General features: G+C 55.5%; 1 protein-coding gene across 4 annotated transcripts in view; it reads right to left on the minus strand.

Annotated features, from left to right (window-relative positions):
• Positions 1–12,103, minus strand: part of LIG1 (DNA ligase 1) — a 39,550-nt gene extending 27,447 nt beyond the window's left edge. Inside the window, exons 1-8 of one of the 4 annotated variants that reach the window (XM_086690250.1) lie at positions 12,029–12,103; positions 9,744–9,827; positions 8,958–9,093; positions 6,454–6,580; positions 3,929–4,021; positions 2,087–2,185; positions 1,132–1,248; positions 863–938 (exon numbers count right to left, since the gene is read on the minus strand). In XM_086690250.1, coding sequence (XP_086546376.1) covers positions 863–938; positions 1,132–1,248; positions 2,087–2,185; positions 3,929–4,021; positions 6,454–6,580; positions 8,958–9,093; positions 9,744–9,827; positions 12,029–12,045 — 749 coding nt within the window. In that variant the 5' untranslated portion in view covers positions 12,046–12,103. Of the gene's footprint in view, positions 1–862; positions 939–1,131; positions 1,252–2,086; positions 2,189–3,928; positions 4,022–6,453; positions 6,581–8,957; positions 9,094–9,743; positions 9,828–12,028 lie in introns of all 4 variants that reach the window. The other 3 variants (XM_086690248.1, XM_086690249.1, XM_086690247.1) reach the window with 3 other exon arrangements.
• Positions 12,104–17,522: the final 5,419 nt, after the last annotated feature.

The following is a 17,522-nucleotide window of genomic DNA, read 5'->3' on the forward strand; positions in this document are numbered from 1 at the left end:
AATGGTTCCGATGCCTGTAAAATGGCTAAAATGCCCTCTTTTGCCACAAGATGAAGGACAACAGCGTAAAAGGAACCTTTAGCGCTCTACCCGACGCACAGTAGGTGTTCAAGACGAGCCAGCGGTTCCCAGAGCGACGTCGCGTGCTGAAACGGTGCCCTTTACTCCCGCCAACGACGTCTCAACTGGGGCACAAAACTGCTGGTAAGCCTCCCCAAAACATTTTTATCGGAACAGTTCACCGGACGGAGCCTGCGTGGCTCCATCGGTTGAGCGCCCGACTCCTGACTTCCGCCCGGGTCGTGATCTCGCAGTTTGGGCGATCGAGCCCCCATCCGGCTCTGCGTTGGCAAGCGCGGAGCCTGCCTGGGATTCTCTCTCTCCCTCTGTCTCTGCCCCTCCCTTGGTCGTGCACGCCCGTGCGTGCACTCTCTCAAAATCGACAAATAAACTTTAAAAAAAAAAAAAAAAAGAATTAACTGTAATCACAGCTTTTCAAAACATTCTTTGCGTGTTTTTTTTATTTTATTTTTGAGAGAGAGAAAGGGTGCAAGCAGGGAGGGGCAGAGAGAGAGAGGGAGACACAGAATCCGAAGCGGGCTCCAGGCTCCGAGCTGTCCGCGCAGAGCCCGACGCGGGGCTCAAACCCACGGACCGCGAGATCGTGACGCGAGCCAAAGTCGGACGCCCAAACCGGCGGAGCCCTCCAGGCCCTACCGTAATCACAGATTTTTAAAGCTAAAAGAATTTTTGGTGATTATCGGTCTCGTCTTTACAGGGATAAAATCAAGAGAATTCGGACCCACTGTGCTATTCCCTTTAATGCCCTGTCCTCGCTACTCGACAGTCGATATCAACTCACCCTTTGGCCTCCTCCTTTCTAGGGGCGCCAGGTCCCTCTTCTTTCCCTTCTTTCTTGGTCGCCGGCTTCCGAGGGGCTGGGAGTGAAGTCAGGAAACTGTGGGCCCTTCCTCCTGAGAGCCCCCACTGCCCAACTCCTCTCGGCCCATCAGGCCAGGAGAGAGGGGTCAGGCCTTCCGTAGGGCAGGGGTAGGGCAGGGCGTGCTCCGGAGAAAGGCCTACCGGCTTCCTCCCCGCGCGGCTGGGAGCTGATGGGCGGGAGACACTCACCGAAGAAACTGCTGACCGTCTTGGGAGCTCTGGGGGGAGGCTTAGCCTGGTCCCCCTCCCGTGCTTCCTGCTTTCCGGCCACCTCAGGCTCTGAGGTGCTGTCTGTCAGGGGCTCGGCTGCTAAAGCGAGACACAGGGTCAGTTGGAGACGCCAACATCCAACCCGAAACTTCATTTGTAACCCCAGCCTGGGGTTGGGCCTGAAGCTTTTGCGTCAAGTACTAAGGGTTCCGCTCGGCATCTGGCCTGAAACTGGAGACGTTATGCGAACGGCGGTAATAAGAAATCTCAGCACGATTAGAAGAAAACACTCCCGCTTCTCCTGCCGTTGCAGCAAATCGGATGCGATTTGTATCCTCAAAATGCACCCATGGTGTCCTTTCTCACACAGGAGTCTCACGGACGCCCACCTGCGGGCTTGTGGTCTGGCCTGTGAGGGTAACTATACTGTCTAACTTCCTAAATTCCCGCTCAGTGAGCAGCACTTAGTACCTGTGATTTCGCAGAGATACAAATATCTTATTGGAGGACGCCCAGCTCTTTTTTCTTTACCCACACACACAGGGGGGGAGATTATAACCGTAAGAACGGTAATAAAACCTACGACTCCCCTAGAATTTGCATCTTTTTTTATGTTTATTCATATTTGAAAGACAGAGCACGAGCAGGGGTGGGGCGGAGAAAGAGGGGGACACAGAATCCAAAGCAGGCTCCAGGCTCTGAGCCGTCAACACAGAGCCCGACACGGGGCTCGAACTCACGAACCGCGAGATCGCGACCTGAGCCGAAGTCGGACGTTCAACCGACCGAGCCACCCAGGCGCCCCTCCTAGAATTTGCATTTAAACAACACATTTGAGGAGCTATGTCGTGTTGAAAATTAACTGGCCTCCGAAGACATCCGACCCAAAGCCAGAGAGCCAGGGCGGGCTGGAGGCAGAGGACTGGAAACTCACGGGAGGTCTCTAAGTGCTCAGCGGGCGTCGTGGGCCGGTCCCCTTCTGCTTCCTCCTTTTGGGCCAATTCAGGCTCTGTGAGGCTTTCTGTTGGGGTCTCTGCTTTGGATAACAGACAGAAAAGTCAGATGGCAAAAAAGAATCACTCTGACTCCCCCAAGAACATTTCAAGTCCCGAGACGGTCAGCCCCCGGCTATTCCTGTGTGCCAGTCAAGCATATCTGTAAAGTGATAGGAGATGTGACAGTCCGTTCTTGGTCAGCCCCAAGCACGGCAGGACCCCCAACACAATCCAAACCCTGTGTTCCTTTGCCTGGGCAACCAGACCTGGACACAAACAGCCAGTACCATCTTAGCAACTTTTAGAATTATACCGCAAAATACAACCAGAAAGAGTCCCAAACGCATGCGATAACCTGATATGGGTAAAAAGTAAAAATTTTTTAAACTGATGGGGCGCCTGGGCGGCTCAGTCGGTTGAGCGACCGACTTCGGCTCAGGTCACGATCTCACGGTTTGCGAGTTTGAGCCCCGTGTCGGGCTCTGTGCCGACAGCTCAGAGCCTGGAGTCTGCTTCGGATTCTGTGTCTCCCTCTCTCTGACCCTCCCCTGTTCATGCTCTGTCTCTGTCTCAGAAATAAATGAACATTAAAAAAAAAAAAAAAAGCATGTGAACTTGAGAAAAACATGCCTTAGTATCAAGAAGCTACCCGCCCTCCGGTGACCCCACACACTAATGCTGGCTAAAAACGCACAACACTACGAATGGATACCGACTAAAAATGGCCAACAGGAAGTCACGTGTGCCCCGGGGAAGTTGAGCCTAACAAACACTGGCGGTGGCAAAGGCTATAACTGGTAGAATCTCACACGGGCCCCCAAATGACCAATGGATCAGATCTTTACGGTGGCATTCCCCCCCGCCCATTTCATATGCACAGAGCTGCCAGTCCCCCCCCCACCACCACAAGGTAGGATGGTTTAAGGTTCCAAGGGGAAATGGCGACATCTGGTGGACACTTCAGGAACTACTAGCTCGAGGTATCAGATTCCAGTATCATTTGACCTCTATCCTTGGAGTTCTTGCATTACCTTTCTGCAAAGCTGGGCTTTCATTGGTGGCCGTGGTAAAAAAAAAAAAAAAAAAAACCAACAACAACAAAAAAAACAAAAAACTTTGCACAAAAATCAATGTGGAACAGGAAACCAGGGGGGCAGTCTTCAATCGGATTCCACAGTTTGAGAAATTGTGCGGAGGCCAGGAGACATCCTATTTAGTCACTGATGGTGACTAAGGACGGACCAAAAAAATAACTGCTTTCCCTTTCGATGTGCGTGCACCATTTTCTCCAACGCCCAGGTTTCTAGAACATAAACAGTCGTCTGGACGTAACTACTTAACGGACGGAGCCACTGAGGTCGTGGCCTGGTTGGGGGGGGGGGGGGGCGGGGGGGGGCCAGAAAAAAAAATCACTGAGACACTAAGGGCGCTGTGAGAGGCTAGGGATCTCTGCTTCCTGATAAAATCTGTCAGGAAAAAGACGTGATAGAGAGGAAACGATTTTCCATCAAAACAAACAGAAGATAAAAATGGGCCAAACTGTGTACGAATTAACACTAAACTGAAGAGGCCCAAGGAATGGATTTCAAAACGCTCTCACAACAGCAACGCCTAGGCTGGGGGTGGGGGGGGTCGGGTTCTGATGGCCACATCTGGATCCAGGGACACAGGCATCAAATCGGGGATCCTAACACCCTGTCCCATCGGAGAGGCCCCCACCCTTCCAGATTCCCGCCATATACACACTCTCTCCCTCTCTCTCCCTCCTCCTGGTGACTCACCTTCTTCCTTCTTCCTCTTTGCTTCTCTGTCCTCATCCTTGCTCTGTTCTTCCAGGATATCTTGAATCGGCCGTTTAGGAAGCTGCTTCCGAGCTGGGAAGGCAAAGGGCACGGTAGGGCTGACCTCGCTGGCCTGTCTGCCCCCCTCCCCAGTGAGCTCAGGCCCATCGGTGATGAGGGCCCCTGGAGAAGTCTCTGGGACCGCCCCCCCTTCTGCCCCGAGGCGGGCCTCATCCTTCAAGCTGTGCTGCCTCCTGGATGTGTGACCCGGAGCAAGTTACTTAATTTCTCTGTGCCTCGCTCGTCTGCCTGTGCAGAGTGAAAACAACCCCCAAAAGTTAGTGACGCGGTGATGCGCTCGGCTCAGGACCCAGGGAGGACTCTAGTAGACCCCCTCAGTGCCCTGCCTGCACCCCTAAGACCTGACCATCAGTGCGTGTCCCGGATGGCTCTTCCGGGGCCTCAGACGTCTGCGAGAGGCCAGGAAGCAACGGGTCCCGCGACGGGCCCTCGCTAGTGACTCCTGTACACCGAAGGAGCCACCATGAACGCCCGTCTTCTCCCGGCTGGGCCGCCTTCCCTGAATCCCTCACGGTCTGCGTTCTCTGTGCTTCCCAAAACAAACGACTCGCATTTGCACTCTTGTTCTGGAACTTCTGAGGCCGCTTCTAGAAGACCCCAAGTGGATGCTCAAGCGCGGTGAGGAATTCACCGAAAAGGCAACTGCAGTCTTTTTTATTGCCATCTGTCACCTTCTCCCCGGCCTCCTGGACCCGGTGGCTCCTGCGCATGGCCGCAGAGGGACCTGCTCTCAGCCGCGGCCGGCACGGTCCTCCTCACTCAGAAAGCCGCCCGTGTCTCCCCACCAGCCAGCCATTGAAGGATAGAGTCTTTGGATGTGGGCCCCTGTCCTACCTCACCTCCGGCTGACCTTCTAACTCCTCCCATGCCACATAACCCCCCCCCCCCCCCCCCCCCCCCCCCCCCCCGCTGAACTGCTGCTGTTCCCAGACACACCACGCTGTGTCACAACTCCGGGCCCTGGCACGTGCTGCTGCTCGGTGGCCCTCTGGGGCAAAGTTCAGAGGTCATTACCTCTAAAAAGAATTCTCCAACCCCCCTCCTCCCAACCCAGGGCCGATCTCAGCGTCAGCCCTGAGCCACTCAGCTGTGTCATCATGACCCCCCGCTCCCGCAGCCCTCCGGTGGCGCCCCAGGACCCCCAGGACGGGCCCCGGGCCCCTGGCCCAGCACGTGCAGGCCTCCGCGAGCCAGCCCCGCTCTCCTGTCTCCCCGCGCACTGCCTTCAAGGTCTCCCTGCTCCCTGAAGTGCGTTTCATTCTCCAGAAACATTCCAGGGTGTGTGATCCCCAGAGCGCCCTCCCGAGGCCTCGAGGCCTCCGTACAGGCTGCTCTTGGCCGCATCGCGCAGTCAGCACCAATCCCTTTCCAAGGCTCAGCTCAAGGTGTCACAACCTCCGCGCTGGCTCAGTTCTGAGCTCCCACGTACGTACAGTGCCCTATTCCCACCGCTATTGTTTTTCTTTTTTTTTTTTCTTGTTAAAAAGAAAATTGGGAGGGAGCCTGGGTGGCTCAGTCGGTTGGGCAACCGACTTCGGCTCAGGTCACGATCTCGCGGTTCATGAGTTCGAGCCCCGCGTCGGGCTCGCTGCTATCAGCACACAGCCTGCTTCAGATCCTCTGTCCCCCTGCCCCCAACCTGCCCCTCCCCCGCTCGCGCTCACTCTCTCTCTCTCTCTCAAAAATAAAAACATAAAATTGTTTAAAGCTTTTGTACGCGAGTGTAATTAACATACGGTCTGTTAGTTTCATGTGTCACACCTGCGACACCCGTCACCTGCCATCACACGAGGGTCTCTCACCTGTGCTCCCCCTGTACGAGACCTTCCTGATCCCTCAAGGGACACAGGTGCCCCTCCACAGGCCGGCTTCCCAGGGACCTTCTCCAGTGTCCCTGCTCGGTGTCCCCAACCCTGTGCGCTGAGCTCCAGCACGCCAGGGCATCGGTGCCCTGAAGGGCCTTCCCGCCGCCTCCTTCCGTTAACTCTCTTCCCTCCCCGTTCCCCGTTTGTTTTTCCTTGTCCTTCAGGGCTCGGCTTGGGGAATCTCTCTTCCACAAGCCTCCCTTGCGTCGTGGCCCCGGCCCCGTGCTCCCGCCGTGAGCTGCGCTGCCTCCACGATGGCACGTAACCACGATTAGAATAACCAACACTTCCTGAGCCCTCACTATGGGCCAGGCCCAATTCCAAGCACTTTACGCCTATTTCCTCTTAACCTCTGTAGGGTAAATGCCCAGTTATGGTCATCTCTGTCCTACAGATAAAGCAACTGACGCTCAGAGAAGGTAAGTCATTTACCCGAGGTCACACAGCCAGCGGATGGTGAAGCCATGCTCTCAACCACAACATTAAGATCAGAGCTGGGACGAGGGTGGCCGCCTGGTGCAGAAACCCTCGCGTGCACAGAGGAGCCACGGAAGGGGCATCCTTCCTGTGTGTCCTTACCTGTGCGCCGCTTCGGGATCCCCGTTGGGGAGAGGCCCGCAGGAGAGGTGTTGGAGAGGGGAGGGCTGTCCTCGGGAAATGTGACAGGGCTGGGAGGGGAGACCTGTGGAGAGCCTGGGGCCGGCTTCTGGAAGGCAAAAGAAAGAGCAATTCTACAGTGAGGGGAGGAATAGGGGCCACCTCCTCGTCGAGGGTTCAGTCCCAGTTCAGGCCTCCTCCTCTCTTACCTGGGCCTCACTCCACCCTCCTGTGAAATTTCATGGTACCAGACTCTCCCCATCACGGACACTAATTTTTCTAAATGGACTCTTTTTTTCTCAAGTAGCAGAACTTTTGACTTTTAGCTAGGCATATGATGGCCCAACTAAAAACCCCATTTCCCAGCCTCCCTTGCAGCTAGTGTGGTCAGGAGTGTGAGAACCTCACTTCCCAGCCTCCCTTGCAGCTAGGTCTGGTCAGGAGTCTGAGAACTACACTTCCCAGCCTCTCTTGAGGCTAGGTCTGGTCAGGAGTCTGAGAACCTCACTTCCCAGCCTCCCTTGCAGCTAGGTCTGGTCAGGAGTCTGAGAACTACACTTCCCAGCCTCCCTTGCGGCTAGGTCTGGTCAGGAGCCTGAGAACCTCACTTCCCAGCATCCCTTGCAGCTAGGTCTGGTCAGGAGCCTGAGAACTACACTTCCCAGCCTCCCTTGCGGCTAGGTCTGGTCAGGAGCCTGAGAACCTCACTTCCCAGCATCCCTTGCAGCTAGGTCTGGTCAGGAGCCTGAGAACTACACTTCCCAGCCTCCCTTGCGGCTAGGTCTGGTCAGGAGCCTGAGAACCTCACTTCCCAGCATCCCTTGCAGCTAGGTCTGGTCAGGAGCCTGAGAACTACACTTCCCAGCCTCCCTTGCAGCTAGGTCTGGTCAGGAGTGTGAGAACCTCACTTCCCAGCCTCCCTTGCGGCTAGGTCTGGTCAGGAGCCTGAGAACCTCACTTCCCAGCATCCCTTGCAGCTAGGTCTGGTCAGGAGCCTGAGAACCTCACTTCCCAGCATCCCTTGCGGCTAGGTGTGGCCAGGAGCCTCACTTCTACACAAGGCAACATAAGGGAAAATGATGCACACTTCCCAAGGAACGTCTTGCCCTCCTCACTGGCTGAATATCGACATTCACTTGGACAAGAGCATCCAGGGATAAAAGTAATGGTATAGACGCAGCCCGGGTCTTCGACACGGAGAGACTGGCACACTCATCCTGGACTTTCTGTGCTCGTTAGAAAGAAATTCCTACCTCGTATCTTGGTTTCAAGTGCTACTCTACTCATCTTACAGGGCCCCCTGCCAGTTATTAAGTGATCGCCCCTCAGCTCTCAGCCTACCCCGTCCCCTCTCACGACGCAGGGACTCTGAGAACCCCCTTCCCACTCTGCTGTGACGCTGTGCATCACGCGGTGCCAGAACGGGGCCCGCGCCAGCTGGATCCAACTGACGGTGTTTCCGACGCTCACGGGGCCTGCGACGTGATGCCCCACAGACACCAGCCCCCTCCGCCCGGTGCCCCTTCCTCAAAGATCTGAGCAGGCCTTCAGGGCACCACCTGTAAGCTCAGAGACCTCGGCAACCGCCAGCCAGCGTCTGAAGGTCTGAACTTCGGCTCTCCGCTTCTAGACGTGGTGGCTGCATCCTGCGGTCACTACCCCCACGCTGCCTGAAGGAGTTCTCCCTTCACCCCTGCAGTCACCCACTTGAAAACCGCATTCCCGGTTGGCCATTCTCTGTATTAAACTCTCCGTTCAAATCACTCGTGTGGTCTCCCGCTCCTCTTTGGACCCTCATGGATACGGGCCCCAAAGGAGTGTCGTGAAGGCTGCCAGTGACCCAACACCTCTTCCATCTCTCTCCTGCTCAGAACTGGTCCAAGGATCCCCAGCAGCCCCAGGGCAAAGTCCAAGCTCCTGAAGGTGCCCCCGCTACTCCTGGACCCCGTGAATATACTCAGGGATGTGGCAAAGGGCCATTCAGGCCGCAGAGGGAATTAAGGTTACTAATCAGCTGCCCGTTAAGTGACTTTTTTTTTTAACGTTTTATTTTTGAGAGAGAGAGAGCGAGCGTGAGTCGGGGAGAGGCAGAGAGAGAGAGAGAGATGGAGGGTCCGAAGCAGGCTCCGCGCTGACAGCACAGAGCTCCGCGCGGGGCTAGAATTCACGAACCGCGAGATCGCAACCTGAGCCAAAGTCAGCTGCTCAACCGACTGAGCCACCCGGGCGCCCCCCCTTAAGTGACTTTTAAGCAAGGGAGGGGCGGAAGCAAATGTCTTTGGAAAAGACGAAAAACCCTCTGACCTCCGGAGAGACTGCACGTCTGTTTTTGAGCCCTTAGTCTGTATCGTGCGTTACTCTCAGATCCGTATGTGAACAGACCCCTCTTTACGCACAAGCCCTGGGGGGCAGGCGCCACCGGGAGCTGATGGGAATTATGGTTCCTCCCAGAAACAGCGGGGAGGCTGGGGGGGGGGGGGACCTACCTGGCCTTTGGAGGGCGTGAGGGCTTCGTCCTCCTCCTCCCCTTCACTGCCCAGGACCCGGGCCGCCTTCCGCCCTGGCCTCTTCACTGGAGAATCGTTCTCAGGCACCTCTCCGTTCCGTTCCTTCAGCGCCACCCTGGAGGGTGGGAAAATGGAGGCGTTCCAGCAGGCAGAGAGGGGGTATACTGCCCTGAACGTTCCAGCGCCTTCCCTAAGTTTCATTCCGTCCCTTTCCTTTCAAGCATTTAACGGGCTTCTTCTGGAGGCCTCCTTCCCTACACTCTTCATCATCCGTCCATCGACCACATCCTACGTGCCCACCTCCTGTGATGAGCGATGCTGGGGAGCGGACGGGAGTCCCTGCTGAGAGCAGAGAAGGCCTCCCTTCTTCAGTCACACAAGCCCCTGGGATGTGGCGAAGGCCATGGCCTCTCGGCTACAGACTATACTTCCCAGCCTCCCCTGCAGCTAGGCGCGGCCCTGTGACGGGCCCTGACCAACAGGATGTAAGGGGTAGGACTGATGCACGCAACCCGCTCCCGACTGCTCGTCCCCATGTTGTCTTACTGCTGGGACTCTCAGACTTGCCAACCGCCTTAACAACCCTGAGGTCCTGGATCCGGCCATGACTGAAGCCGGACCTACCTTTGGACTTCCCAGTTATCAGAGCCAAAAAAAATTCCCCTTAGGGCTCCAAGACATTCTGAGCGGGGCTCGAAACACTTAGAGCCAAGAGGGTCCTGATTGAGAAGAACAAATTCACCACGTCCTAGCCCCGTTACGTACTTTGGAGGTGGCTCTGTCTCTCTGCTGGAGGTCTCTTTCTCCGGCTTTTTCGCTTTGCCCTCCTTCTTGGGGTGGAAAAATGACCTAGTGGAACACAGGAGGAGGGGAAAACGGGAATGAACACAGCACAAATGGGTCCTTGGATCGGTGCCCCGTTGTATTGCTTCCGACGCGGACTGCCGTCCCAGTGCTCGACAACTCCCTTTGATAAGGAAAGTGACGCTCAGCCTGGGCAGGGGGGAGGGCAGGGGTGGGGTGACGCTCTGCTTATTTTTCCCATCCTGACACCCGACAGCCATGACGCATCCCAATTTTCCTTCAACAAGTACCAGCTAAGCACCTCCTAGGCGCCGGGGACCTGGCCGGGCCCCGGGGATTCGGCGGAGACCCAGACACAAGGCCCCCACCCCCGAGGGGTCGACACCCAGTAAAAGAGGCGATATTAAGTCGCTAAATATAAAATGTCAGGAGGCGGGAAGTGCTCTTATGAAGACAAACAAGGCAAGGCGTCCCCTCTCCACTTGAGACTGGCTCGCCCGAGTGGCTGGCTTCCGGAGTCCGGAGTCCTGAGCAGGGATGGTGGGAACCCATTGGTGCAGGCACCTCGCCCACGCTCTGCCGACCGGGTGAGGGAGGCCAGTGTCACTGGGGATGTCCCGTGCCCCCTCCTACAGGGTGAAGCCAGGCTGCTGCACTTCACCGCCCGTGACCCCAGTGACAACAACATCGGACAAATTTGGGGACCGTCTGCAGGCATCCTGACAAAGTCGGAGAAACCGTCCCCCAGAGTGACACCAAAGGGAACGGGGGAGGCATGACAACGAAAGGGACTATGGGACTCCGAAGCGCAGCCTGGAACAGAAAAAAGCGTTAAGGGATAAACCGTTGAAATCCGAACATGGCGTGGAGCGTAGTCAACAGTAACGTCGCAGAACCGGCTCCTTCCTGTGGCCGACGGACCAGGCACACGAGGCGTCAACGGTGGAAACCCGGGGCGCCGTGGGCAGGAACCATTCTAGAAGCGCCTGGGTGGCTCCGTCGGTTAAGCGTCCGACTTCGGCTCAGGTCATGATCTCACGGCTCGTGAGCTCGAGGCCCGCGCCCGGCCCTCTGCTGACAGCGCGGAGCCTGGTGCCTGCTTCGGATGCTGTGTCTCCCTCCCTCTCTGCCCCACCCCGGCTTGTGTTCTCGTTCTCTCTCTCTCTCTCTCTCTCTCGCAAAGTAAAACAAATAAACACTTAAATAAATAAATAAATAAAAATAAAACCCGTTCCAGAATGGTTGACTTTAAAGCAGCCAGTCAGTCAGCCGATCCAGCCAAGAAAGCCATCAGACACGCCGTCCGCCCAGGACAGGCTACGGCCAGATTTGTCGCCATGTGAGAAGAAGGGAGCCTGTGATCTGTGACCTCCCAGGCCTCCGGGCTGGGGGTCCAGGACTGGGTCAGCCTAGAATCCATCCACTCCTTTTGGGAGGGGCCCCTCCACACACTCTCCGACTGGGACAGCCCCCTCAGAGTCCCAAGTGAGAGAGTTGGGGCTGCTGGGTCCAACCGAGCGGTTTCTTTTTTTTTTTTTTTAATTTTTTTTTTTTTTCAACGTTTATTTATTTTTGGGACAGAGAGAGACAGAGCATGAATGGGGGAGGGGCAGAGAGAGAGGGAGACACAGAATCGGAAACAGGCTCCAGGCTCCGAGCCATCAGCCCAGAGCCCGACGCGGGGCTCGAACTCACGGACCGCGAGATCGTGACCTGGCTGAAGTCGGACGCTCAACCGACTGCGCCACCCAGGCGCCCCAACCGAGCGGTTTCAACTCCACAAGCCGAGGCCTTCCCCTTCCTGCTTCCCCGAGGCCGGCCTGCATCAGGACAGGGTTTCCCAACCTGGGCGCTACTGATGTTTCAGGCCGCCCGTTCTTGGTGGCGGGGGCTGCCCTGTGCACTGTCGTCCGGCAGCGTGCCTGGCCCTTCTCCAGCAGATGCTGATGAGAAGCGCCCCCTCTCTTCCCCCTAGTTACGACGCTGCCGGCTGTTCCCTGGGGGGGGGCCGAACCACCGACTGCAAAGCACCGGGTCAGCACTTCCGAACCCCGTGGCTCAAAACTCTCGGTCGACACACTCACTGTCCTACGCGTCGCACTCCCCATGTTACCTTCTGACTCTTGGACATTCCAATTTGAAGAGTGACTTGTGTTCTTCCAGGAAGAGGCGCAGAAAGAGAGAGAGAAGAGCAGAGACCTTTAGAGAGCGTAGGACAGGGCGGGGTGGGGGAGTTGTTTCCTTACATGATACTCCGCTGCATGGTGCCGTCCGAAGTCTCTCTCCCCCCTCTCCTCCTCCTCTTGTCCAGCCAGATGTTCCTGAGACAGAAATCCCAACAGCTGGTGAGAATACGGGTCGTGCAGAGACCGAAACACACGGCCCTCCTTCTTCCAGAGAGAAGAAAACCCCACAAAGTCAGAAACATGAGTTCCTCCACCGAGATGAAACTCCCGTTTTTTATGGACCGGAATGACTGGCTGGTGGGATTTATTAGCGAAGATAAAGTTCCGGAGGCACCTGGGGGGCTCAGTCGGTTACGCATCTGACTCTTGATTTGGGCTCAGGTCATGATCTCCCGGTCGTGGGATCGAGCCCCGAGTCGGGCTCCCGTGCGGAGTGTGGAGCCTGCTTAAGATGCTCCGTCTCCTTGTCCCTCTGCCCCTCCCCTGCTCGCACTCTCTTTCTCTCTCAAAACAAAAAAGAAAAAGCTCCAAGTCAGAACAAGATAAGAAGGCTCCTCGACGGAACAGAGCTTTCTTCTTATCTAATATGAACACATACAAAAAGAGAAGAAAAGAAAGGAAGTTGTGTACTGTACGATTCCATTTACACAACATTCTCCAAATGACAAAACTCAGGATGGAGAAGAGATCAGGGGTTTGTCGGAGCTTAGGGACAAAAGGTGGGGAGCGGCTACAAGGGTCAGCACAGTGAGTGCCTTTGTGGAGCTTTTCCACACCCAGACCGTGGTTGTGGTTACACAGATTTACACATGGGTTGAAAATGCACGCGCTCGCGCGCACACACACCCCCCCCCCCGGACAAACTCTGTGGTCTAGTTCCCGGTACCGTCCACTGCCAACTTCCTGGTTTTGATATTGGACTCTGGGTATATGTCACCCCTGGGGGAAGACAGGGGTACTGGTTTTACAACTTCCTGTAAGTCTATAGAAATCTTTCAATTAAAAAAAAAAAAAAGGCAGAATCTACGTGCCAATGTAAAAAGAAGTTCTAGGTATATATATATATATATATATATACTTTTAATTTTTTTTGTTTTATTTACTTAAGAGAGAGAGAGCATGAACAAGGGACGGGCAGAGAAAGGGACAGAGAGAATGCCAAGCAGGCTCTGTGCTGTCAGCGTGGAGCCGGATGTGGGGCTCGAACTCGTGAATTTTGAGATCATGACCTGAGCCAAGACCAAGAAGTTGGTCGCTCCACCGACTGAGCCACCCAGACGTCCCAGTATACGTATACATATTTTTAAATGTTTGTTTATTTTGAGGTGGGGGAGGGGCAGAGAGAGAAGGAGAGAATTTCCAGCAGGCTCCACACGGTCAGTGCAGAGCCTGACGCGGGACTCAACCCCACAAGCCATGAGATCATGACCTGAGTCACATGATCGAGTCCCTAGGAATACTTAAGTCACATTTGAAACAATAATAATAAATAAGAAGGAGGCAGAACGGTGTATGTAATATGCTCCTAATTTTGTAAAACAGGAGAAAATACGATCCTGTTTATTCTTTCGTATTGCTTTTATTTGCCAGATAGAAACTACAGAAGGATAATCAAGAAGCCAACAGGTGTGGCTGGGGGCACCCAAGGCGGCTGGGAGGAAGGGTGGGAACCAGACCTGTCATACCTCTGTCCCGGTTTCATGTGAAACCCTGCGTATCTATTACCTGTTCAATTTCTAGGCCCCATGTAATTATTCAAATGTCATTGTCCAGGGGCGCCTGGGCGGCTCAGTCGGTTCCGTGGCCAACTTTGACACAGGTCACGATCTCACGGTTCGTCAGCTCGAGCCCCGCGTCGGGCTCTGTGCTGACAGCTCGGAGCCTGGAGCCTGGAGCCTGCTTCGGATTCTGTGTCTCCCCGTCTCTCTCTCTGCCCCTGCCCCGCTCACACTCTCAAAATTAAACACTGACATATTAAAAAAAAGAAAAAAGAAAAAATTGTACTTACCCAGCCTCCCACTCCCTCTGGGAAATGCCCTCCCTGCCCCCCCCCAGCAGCCAGGCGCCCTGCCTAGCTCTGAGCACTGGATGAAAGTGATTTTACAAATGAGGCGAGAGAAGCAGAGAGGTCGAGTAATCTGCCCAAAGTCACACAGCCTGAAGGGTTGCAAAGCCAGGACCCGAAGACAGGTATCTGGCTCCGAAGTCCGTGTCCTTAACTGCTACCTATTCTTTTTTTTTTTTTCCTTAATTTTTTGAACGTTTATTTATTTTTGAGAGACAGACAGAGCGCAAGCAGGGGAGGGGCAGAGAGAGAGGGAGACACAGAATCCGAAGCAGGCTCCAGGCTGTTAGCACAGAGCCCGACGCGGGGCTGGAAACTATGAACCGTGAAATCATGACCTGAGCCGAAGTCCGACGCTTGACCGACGGAGCCACCCAGGCCCCCCGAAACCGTGCCGTGTGTTGAGCGCAGTGATCGTCACGTAATTCGACACGTTTCAAAACCGGCAGAACCATACGCCAAAAAGAGGAAGTTGACTCTACGCAATTTTTTTTAATATTAAGGAAAACAAAACAACCACCACCAACTCTTGGAGTTCCCAAAGACTCAACCTCTTTCTCTCACGCCCAAAACTCATCAACCCATAAATCCCACTGGCGCCGTCTCCAAAAGATCCCCCACAGTCAATCCCGCTGCCACAAATGCTGTCCTAACCCCTCCCTCTTATCCTTCCCAGTATTTAGCACAACCGGACCTTACAGATTAGAATTTGCCCCACTCTCTAGAGCAGTGCTTCTAACACAATTTTCTGCACGATAGAAACGTTCTGTACCCACGTAGTCCAAAAAGCTCACTCTATCCACGTGGGGCTTCAAGCATTTGAAACGCGGCTAGTGGGGCTGAGGAGTTTCTCATTTGTTTCTAATTTAAATTTAAAAATGTACATGTGGCAGATGCCTGGCGGGGCGGGGGGGGGGGGGGGGGCTCAGTCGGTTAAGCGTCAGACCCTTGGTTTTGGCTCAGGTCATGATCTCACAGCTGGTGGGTTCGAGACCCCGTGTAGGGCTCTGTGCTGACAGTGCAGAATCTGCTTGGGATTCTCTCTCTCCCTTTCTCGCAGCCCCTCCCCCGATCACTTTCTTGCACACTCTCTCTCAAAACAAATAAATAGATACAATATTTATATGTGGCTAGTTGCTACTCTATTCAGCAGTGCAGAGCTAAAATGCTGAGTTCCATAAAGGTAAGGATTTTGTCTACTTTGTTCAGATTATGGCCACAGGACCTAAACCGGTGCCTGGTCCTGAATGCGTTGGCCCACACATATGCCTTTATTTAAAAAAATCAGGGGCGCCTGGGTGGCGCAGTCGGTTAAGTGTCCGACTTCAGCCAGGTCACGATCTCGCGGTCCGTGAGTTCGAGCCCCGCGTCAGGCTCTGGGCTGATGGCTCGGAGCCTGGAGCCTGTTTCCGATTCTGTGTCTCCCTCTCTCTCTGCCCCTCCCCCATTCATGCTCTGTCTCTCTCTGTCCCAAAAATAAATAAACGTTGAAAAAAAAACATTAATGGGGCGCCTGGGTGGCGCAGTCGGTTAAGCGTCCGACTTCAGCCAGGTCACGATCTCGCGGTCCGTGAGTTCGAGCCCCGCATCGGGCTCTGGGCTGATGGCTCAGAGCCTGGAGCCTGTTTCCAATTCTGTGTCTCTCTCTCTGCCCCTCCCCCGTTCATGCTCTGTCTCTCTCTGTCCCAAAAATAAATAAACGTTGAAAAAAAAAAAAAAAAAAAAACATTAAAAAAAAAATCAGGGTAACAAAAAACATCATTACTGAAGAATTACTAAGCAGGATCTTTCGATCTTTCAAAAACCTGGAAGCCACAGGGCAAGGAGTGAAATATAAAAGGGTCTTTAAACAGTTTAGTCTTTCTCTTCTCGTTAATGAAAGCTCACATCTCCTGACCTCTCTGCTCCCCTGACCACCCCCCCTTCCACCCACGGAAAATATTTTACACCGTTCCCCTAAATCCGCTACTCTCTCTCATCCTCTGAGGCTTAGAACAGCTCAACGTCCCCCAAAGACGACTGGGGAAGCTGAGACAGGAGAAGGAAAGTGACCTTTTGCTCAGGGCCACATAGCCAGCCAATGATGGATACCAGGAATGGAGAGTGCCAGCTCCACGAACCGCCTGGGACTATGTTTACAATACCCCAGCCCACTGAATTAGAAGTTCTGGGAATAGAAGACGGGGACGGGGGGGGGGGAGAGATCTGCAAGCCTAGCAAACTCCCAGAGAATCCTAAGACAAAAGGATATTAAGGAAGTCTCACTTAGACTCCACTGGCTTTTCCTTCATGCCTCCCTCTGGCTAACTAACAGGTGAGAGATTAAAACGGGCTGAAATGGGGACCGGGGGGGGGGGGGGGGGCCAAGAAGTGAAGTGATGTCCTTGATCCCATTCCCTACCGTCTCTCCTCAATGGTTCCCCGCAGCTTTCAGATGCCAGCTCCCCTTTCCAAAGGCTCATCTCTACCAGCCACGTGCGCCCCTGCCTCGCCTTACCCTTCAAGCCGCCCCCTCACCTAAGGTCATCAACATCCTTCTCTCTTGGCTCCCCAGGCTCCTCTGACCCTCCCTCCACCCCTTCGGGCAACAATAAACCCAATACACCGAGACATTTGATTTACTCTCTCCAGGGCCCCCTCCCTTCCCTGGCCTCGGCCAACCCCACCTCAGCTCCGCTCCCTCATCAGGCATCCACAAAGCCAGACCTCTCCTTACACAGAAGGTTCCCGACGCTTCGTTTGCCCTTTGCCTAGACCTGGACCCTTCCACTAATCTCTCTCTCTGCCCCACCTCCGTCCAGCGGGATTCCCTCCCCACTTAAAGCCGACCCCACCTCTCCTGGAACCTTTTCCCTGGCCCCGCCTGCTAGCATCTGGCCCCGCCCACTAACAAACTTTTCCCCACCCCCTTCCAGGTGGGCCCGCCTCCCCGGCCATTCAATCTCCATGGCCCCGCCCATCAAGCATTTCCGCCCCCCCGCCCCTCCCCTCGAGCGTCTACGACCACGCCCCCCCGCGGAGGCACCGCCCCTCCAGGCCTCTCCTCAAACCCCGTCCGGTCCTGCGGACTCCGGCCCTCGTCTACCCTCTACCAGGCCCTCTCTCTCCCGCGGACGCCCCCCGCCCCCTCAAGCGACCCGCTGCGGGCGCTCTCCCTTCCCTGCCACGCTCTGGGCCCCCTGAGCATCTCCCACGCCGGCTCCTCTGCAGCCGACCGACCCCGCGGAGCCGTGGGCCCCGAGCGTACGGCACGCGCTACGCCCCCCAGTCTCCCAGCCCCGCGTCGGCAGCCCCACTTGCCTCGCGCCGGCCCCGCGCGCCGCTGTCTCGCGCGTCACACCCGGAACCGCTCGGCGCTCGACTGCAGTCCTCAATTGGCGCCACGGAATTCGCGCGCAGACTTGGGCGGGCGGGGGCGGGGCCGCGCCGGGGGGGCGGGGCCCGGGCGTCGTCCCCTCCGCCGCTGCCGCCCGGGGGACGCTGGGAGTT

This window comes from Puma concolor, chromosome E2 (genome assembly GCF_028749965.1).
Source record: "Puma concolor isolate L17-30 chromosome E2, mPumCon1.1.hap2, whole genome shotgun sequence".
NCBI lineage: Eukaryota > Metazoa > Chordata > Mammalia > Carnivora > Felidae > Puma > Puma concolor.